Source organism: Myotis lucifugus, unplaced genomic scaffold, assembly GCF_000147115.1.
Source record: "Myotis lucifugus unplaced genomic scaffold, Myoluc2.0 scaffold_1457, whole genome shotgun sequence".
In the NCBI taxonomy this organism is placed as follows: Eukaryota; Metazoa; Chordata; class Mammalia; order Chiroptera; family Vespertilionidae; genus Myotis; species Myotis lucifugus.
Window position 1 is genome coordinate 30,079 of NW_005872505.1, and position 7,620 is coordinate 37,698.

Genomic DNA, 7,620 nt, shown 5'->3' on the forward strand with positions numbered 1-7,620 from the left:
GGTGTCCCCAGAACATACCTGGAGAGAGAATGTCAGCATGGTTCTCAGTATCCCGTACTCTGGGACCCTGTGCCCTTCTGAAGGTTGTTTGTAAAGCCTGGGCCCTGGGCAGCTGAATGTCTGCTGAGGTAGCCATGGCTTCCCTAATCTCCAGATTCTGAGTGTTTCCTTCCTGGCACCTTTCTTCATTCTCTCTCCTTCCCGATGCCTTTTCTTCTCCTCATTCTGTTGGTTCTTTAGCCACAGCCTTCCAGGAGGAGATCTCCTTCAAAATTATCCAAAGCTTATCCTTCTGCAACCATTCCTGGGTGAAAATTCAGAACTCAGCTTGGTTGGGTGACTTGCAGACTCATGGCTGGGACACCAACTCTGGCAGTTTTATTTCCCTGCATCCTTGGTCCAAGGGCAACTTGAGCAAGGAAGAGATAAAAGAACTGGTAGAATACTTCCGTAAGTTCTCCATTGGAATGTCGAACAAATTTCACAGACATGCCAGTGAATGGCAGCTTAAATGTAAGTTCAATTCCCAAAATGGGGAGACGCAATGTGCTGGGTGAGGGGTGTGTGTGTGTGTCTCAATGAGTTCCTTATTCCAATTTTCCCCACATTCAATCTTTTCAGCATTCTCTGTCTGTACGTGTATTGTAACCTATTGCATTTCATTCACCCTGGGTTATTATAATCAAAATTCTCACACTATGTGCTTCCTTATTCTATTCTCTCACCATATATGTCACCTTCTTTCAACAATTTGCTCACTTCAATTTCCAAAAAATAGTCATTTTTTCCTCTGCCTTCAACAACCACCAATTACACTTTTTCTGAAATTCTGATTAAACCAAAGTTGTTCCATTATCTCAAAGCCCCCATACTTCTACTATTTTCTTTTTTTGCTTCCACTAATTTCATCTTTACTCCCTTTCCTCTAATTTACCATCCCTCTTTCCTAGATCCCTTTGAAATTCAGATAACAAGGGGCTGTGAACTGCACCCTGGGGGACCCACAATAGCCTTCTATCGATACGCTTATCAAGGATCAGAGGTCATGCACTTCCAGAACAATTCATGGTTTCCATCTCCAAAGGGTGGAACAAGAGCTCAGGATATGTGCAAAGTATTCAATCAGCACGTGGTCATCACGAATAGAGTACAGAGGATTCTCAGTGACACCTGCCCACGTTTCCTCTTGAGTATTCTTGATGCAGGGAAGGCAGATCTCCAGAGACAAGGTCAGTCCCATATACTTCCTTCAAGTATTTTCTAAAATTATACCTTCCCACCTTCCCTTTAAATTGAGGATAAGGGGTCAAGAGGGAGAAGGATAATGTGTGATGACTTCCCAGCGTGGGATACATGTGTCCACCTAGGCCAGTGGTTGTCAACCTTCCTAATGCCGTGAACTTTTAATACAGTTCCTCATGTTGTGGTGAGCCCAACCATAACATTATTTTCGTTGCTACTTCATAAGTGTAATTTTGCTAATGTTATGAATTGTAATGTAAATATCAGATATGCAGGATGTATTTAGGTGACCCCTGTGAAAGGTTCGTTTGACCCCCAAAGGGGTGGGGACCCACAGGTTGAGAACTGGTGGTCTAGGCTGATGTGAAGATATGAACCTCCAAGTCTATGTTAGTGTCCTTATCTGAGTATCTCTCCTGTTCTCTGCAGTAAAACCAGAGGCCTGGCTGTCCACTGGCTCTAATCCTGGTCCTGGCCGTCAGATGCTGGTTTGCCATGTCTCTGGCTTCCATCCAAAGCCAATTTGGGTAAAGTGGATGCGAGGTCAACAGGTACAACAGGACACTCATCAAAGTGGTATCTTGCCCAATGCTGACGGGACATGGTACCTTCAGGTTTTCATGGATGTGAAAGCCACTGAGACATCTGGCCTGTATTGCCGGGTGAGACATAGCAGCCTAGGAGGCCAGGACATCCTCCTCTACTTGGGTAAGAAAGACTGGGGCCCGCACTGGGAATGGGAGTAGATGGTCCACAAGGAGAGCAGGAGAGCCAAGTAAAACATTTGGGATTTATGGACCCCAGACCCAAAAGAATGAGAATAATTCAATGAAGAGAAGAATTAAAATTGAGAGACCTGCAGAAGTAGGAAGATGTTGAGGGTTAGATGAAAGATTCAACTCTGAAGAGGGAGGAGAGAGGAAACAAGAACAAAGATTAGTGAGGCGAACACTCAAATAAAAAAGGCAGACCAGGGAAATGCAATAAACAGGGGTGGGATTGAAATGACACCTGTGTGCACCCAAACCCACAGAACATCATCATAACTCCATGGGCTTGATCATCTTGGCAATGATGGTGCCCCTGGTGCTTCTGACAGCTCTTGCATTTTGGCTTAGGAAGCGCTGGTGAGTTTTTTGTGCCCAACTTTCCTGTTCTTTCACCCTCTCCCTACTTGTCTTCCCACATTTCTTCTCTCTCCTCTTAGTCCTTCTTTCCTCAGTCCCTTTCCTTTTACTCTTCAATTCTCGCCTCCACCTCATGCAGAGTAACTTTCATCTCTGTTCTTATTAGGTCACATTGTGAACCTCCTGCCAATCTTCTGCCTTTGAAATGAGATCCAGCAGCCCTGGGATTCCAGACATATTTAAATGCAGCATGGCGATAATGTCCGTTCAGCTTTCCATGTACAACTTTGGTTGCTCATATGTTATTTGTGTATTTAATGGTTGGTTATTAATATAAACTAAAGGTAATTTTGCAGGACTTGCTTTCTGACCTGGTTCAGAGATAAAAAGTTTTATTTTTAACTCTGGATGAAATTAGATCCTAGCAACCACTACATATTGAAAAACTGATGAATCTCAGGCCATTTCAGATGTCACTTCTTTATGGGCCGTCCTTGAATCACAAGTGGAAGCAGCGTCTGAACTCCCACCACGCTTTTCAGTGGACTTTGCTGAATCTACTTCTCACTTTTTATCCGTTGTTGCAGTCATGTAGGCCCCTTTTCACCTTCTAATTTTTAAGTCTGAGAGCAAAGTCTATGTCTTTTTAAAATTTGTATCATTTACACAGTGTATAACTGTATGTAATATGCTTTCAATAAAAGCCTGTGTTTAGTTTGCTTAGCATTTACCATTAAAATCAGGTACCTGAAGTTCTATAGCAAAAAAGAAGGAAGCAAGGAAGTAATAAGTGACCATATTATATATCCTGCTACTTAACACAAATGCATTTTTCTATCAATGTGTGAAAAAGAATATACTATTTATAAGTAAATTCAGGCTCAGGTGTAGGAAAAGAAAATTTGAGGCAATATTCACAAAATTACACAGGAAATTCAGCACTTCCATTGGTCCGGTTCACTCCACTGGCCCAAGCATCAGGGAATGAATCTTAAGTTTAGAATAGTACAGTAGATGCAGAGGTGGCAATTTTCTTGTTATTTCCGTTAACAAGAGAAAATCTTGACAACCCAGTCCTAATCTCGGACATACCCAAGGCTACAAATACTGCCATTTTTTTAATTACCTTCGAGTAAAAGCCAACCATTGAAAAGAAAAAGCCTGTCTTGTTGCCAGTTATTCCACAGGTAGCTATAGCACCTTCTAAAAGGCGCATTTGGCTTGTCATAGTGTAAGAAACATTTTACACAAAAGGAAGAATCTACAGCAAAAATAATTTTGGCATCCATGCTCACAATATTAACCAAAGAGTAAAAACAGATATTTTAAAAACATAACTGCTCATAAAACACATGATAAGCAACAGACTCAGTCATGATCAAAACCAGTAAATTTACATGTCTTTATCACAAATTCTTTAAGGGTAAAATAATTAAGACTGCTAAAGTAAATAACCACAAAATAGCTTCTTTTGCCAAAATACTAAAATATACATGCCACCTATTTCTTTTACTGCAATGGAAATACATTTATTTAAAATTTTTACAAATTTAAGTTATATTCCCATTGAAGTTATTCTGATTTACTTCCTGTACAGTTTTCTATAGAATAACAATTATAGAATGTAATTTCAGAAAACAGTATTGAGACCCATTAAAAAAAATCAATGCCTTGTGAACTAAGGATTAAATAAAGTGGACTGGACCTAAGATTAGTATTTTTTCAAGACTGCAATAAAGTTCCTATGTTTAAAATTAGCCCTTTGGCGCTGGCAGTAAAAGTTGTTTGTAATTTGTGCTTTTTTTTTCCCTTCTTCAAATCTCAGGCTCTCTCTCTCCCAAATCCACAGGATATGCTTGGTTGCCATACAATTCATTTACCTACAAATTCACATTCTCCTTACAACCAGACATTACAAGTTACATTTACAAGAATATGTAAATAATAAAGTTATCCCATTCCTATTTTAAATTACTTTAGGTTAAGGATATATGAAACTCTACAGAAAAATGTGAATTAGACCAACATGCACAACAGAGTAAAAGGAAAAACTTTACAATGTGGCATTTTAGCTGTAAAATACCCTTGTAAGTTGTAGGGACGGAGAAACAAGAAAGTTAAGTGTGACACAAAGAAAAGAACATGGATTTAACAGAACTCAAGTAATCATAAAAAACAGGTGTGGGTGTTTTTTAACCTTGTCTTTAACTTCTTCTTCCTGCCTTTTACACTAACTCACCTGACTTCAGTTTTACCTTTCCTGTACTGCTGACAGAGCAGTTCCCTGTGCTGAAATAGTAAAGTCAAAGGCAAAGAATCAAAGTTCTCAGTTAACTAACCAGAACATTTAGATCCCGAATAACTGGGCTGTTACTGATTTAGAAGACACATGTACTAATTCCAGGTAAATTAGTTTTGAACAAAAAGGTACCAAAATTCATCAGTCTCACCAACTATCCTGACAGTCTTATGTTTGAATTTATCTAACTTCCCTAAATACATCTCCATTTTAACTTTAACAGGGCATGCTTTTCATTACTTAGATATTTTAAACTTGCATGAGTATAAGAAGTCCTTTCAGAAGATGTATTGCTACCACTTGGTTTTCCTTGATGGGATATGTCTGGATAAACTGACATAATAACTCTCTAAACTGTATCCCTTTACAAGTATTTAAATTTTTTCTCCGTTTAATATGTTTAAGAACATTGAATCCCACTTCTAGGAATATATCCCAAGAAAACAGAAACACCAATCAGAAAGGATGTATGCACCCCTATGTTCATAGCAGCACAATTCACCATAGCTAAGATCTGGAAACAGCCTAAGTGCCCATCAGCAGATGAATGGATTAAAAAACTGGTACATCTACACAATGGAATACTACGCTGCTGTAAAAAAGAAGGAACTCTTACCATTTGCAACAGCATGGATGGAACTGGAGAGCATTATGCTAAGTGAAATAAGCCAGTCAATGAAGCAAAAATACCACATGATCTCACTCATTTATGGATAATAAAGACCATTATAAACTTATGAACAAAAATAGATACAGAAGCAGAGCAGCCTCGAACAGACTGTCAAACTACAGCGGGAAGGCCGGGGAGGGTTCGGGGGCAGGAGGGAAGGGGGTAAGAGATCAACCGAAGGACTTGTATGCATGCATATAAGCATAACCAATGAACATAAGACACTGGGGGGTAGGGGAGGCCAGGGGATTGTTAAGGGAGACATATGTAATACTCTTTGTAATACTTTAAGCAATAAAAAAAATTGTTAAGTTAAATTACTATAAATTCAGTTACTTCAAAATGTAATCTGATTATACGTCAATTAAATGTTTATTCAAAAACTTTAAAGCAATAGAAAGTTTCGCAATTTACCATTATAACATATTGAATTATTTTGTCAAGCAGTTCCATTTTTAGTAAATATCTAAAAATATATATTTTGTTCTTTTACTTATTATCAATAAAATCAAACACATCTAAAAAAAAGAAATAACTGATGATATAATTACTGGATATTACTTGGTTTCTTGACAAAATACTCCAAATAAAACATAAAACAAGAATTGCAAAGGCCCTGGATGGATAGCTTAGCTGCTTTGAGCGTTGTCCCATACACCGAGAGGTTTCAGGTTCGATCATGATCAGGGCACATACCAATGTTTCCAGTTCCAAACCCAGTCAGGGCCAATGCAGGAGGCAGCAATCCAGCAATCAATGTTTTTCTCTCACTCAAATCAATAAAAATATATCCTCTGGTGAGAATTTTAAGAAAAGAATTGCAAACATACATTCATATACAATTATTTATCTGGATTGATATTATAAAAAGTATCACAAGTGCTGGAGAGGATGTGGAGAAAAGGGAACCCTGTGCACTGCTGCTGGGATTGCAGCCACTATGGAAAACAATATGGAATTTCCTTAAAAAATTAAATATGAATTGCCATTTGACACAGTGATCCCACTTCTAGGAATATATCCTAAGGAACCAGAAACACCAATCAGAAAGAATATATGCACCCCTAAGTTCACAGGAGGGCAATTTACAATAGCTAAGATCTGGAAACAGCCCAAGTGCCATCAGTAGATGAGTGGATAAAAAAGCTGGGGTACATTTACACCATGGAATACTTTGCGGCAGGTCCCTCCATACTGTCTCTTACTCTTTGAGACAGCATGGAGAGACCTGGAGAGTATTGTGCTAAGCGAAATTAGCTAGTCAGAGAAAGACAAGTATCACATGATCTCACTCATGTGTGGAATCTAATCAAAATAAATTGATGAACAAAATAGATCCAGAGATATAGAAGCATAGAACAGACTGCAGAATCTCAGGGGAAGGTGTGGGGGGGAAGGTGGGTGTGTAGGAGGAGATCAACCAAAGAACTTGTATGCATATAGGCATAACCTGTGGACACAGACAATAGGGTGATGAAGGCCTGGGGCAGCGGGAGGGAGGGTTTGGGGGGGACGGTGATGTTCTATAAAGGGTCACAGGGGGGGAGGGGAGGTGGGCTATATGTAATACTTTCAATAATAAACATTTAATTCTTTTTTAATGTTCCTTAAAAAACAGTTTTAACTGAGGTAAGAAGATAACATCTGATTAGGTTGGTATTAATAAAATATGTAATATAATTGTTAAATATCATATATAAAATATAGTGGACAAACATAAATAATAATAAATATTAAAGTAATGTGTTATTAAAACTCTCCCACAAAGAAAACCTGTGGCTCAGAAAGATTGTTGTATTCAAACGTTTAAAGAGGAAGAAATACCAGCCTTATATTAAAACCTTTTAGAAAACAACGAAGGCATTCCTAATTTACTTTATGAGGTCAGCATATTTCTACATTAAAAACTTACAAGATAATTGCAAGAAAATCAAACTAAACACCAATATTTCTTATAAACATAGATACAAAATTCCTAACAAAATGTAATAGAATCTAGCACTGTATAAAATGGTTATTATATGATGACTTTTTGGGTTTATCTCAGACAAGGAAGATTTTTTAAATTTAAAATCAATCATTATAATTCACCATGGTGACAGAATAGAGGGAAATAATCATATTTTACCTCAACAGGTAGAATTTAACATTTGAAACATTGAGTACCTTCTCGTGTCAAAAACGTCCAGTAAACTAGGAATGAAAGGGCACCTTCTCATTTCATAAAGAGGAGAAAAACCAAACAGCTAACATCCCACTAAATGGTGACACTTTTGGCTTCT

At 38.1% G+C, this 7,620-nt stretch overlaps 1 protein-coding gene across 1 annotated transcript in view; it reads left to right on the top strand.

Moving 5' to 3' along the window:
- The window catches only part of LOC102424599 (T-cell surface glycoprotein CD1a-like), a 4,620-nt gene extending 2,247 nt beyond the window's left edge, over positions 1 to 2,373 (top strand). Inside the window, exons 2-5 of the mRNA XM_014449844.1 lie at positions 241 to 513; positions 951 to 1,229; positions 1,672 to 1,950; positions 2,276 to 2,373. Coding sequence (XP_014305330.1) covers positions 241 to 513; positions 951 to 1,229; positions 1,672 to 1,950; positions 2,276 to 2,373 — 929 coding nt within the window. The remainder of the gene's footprint in view (positions 1 to 240; positions 514 to 950; positions 1,230 to 1,671; positions 1,951 to 2,275) is intronic.
- Positions 2,374 to 7,620: the final 5,247 nt, after the last annotated feature.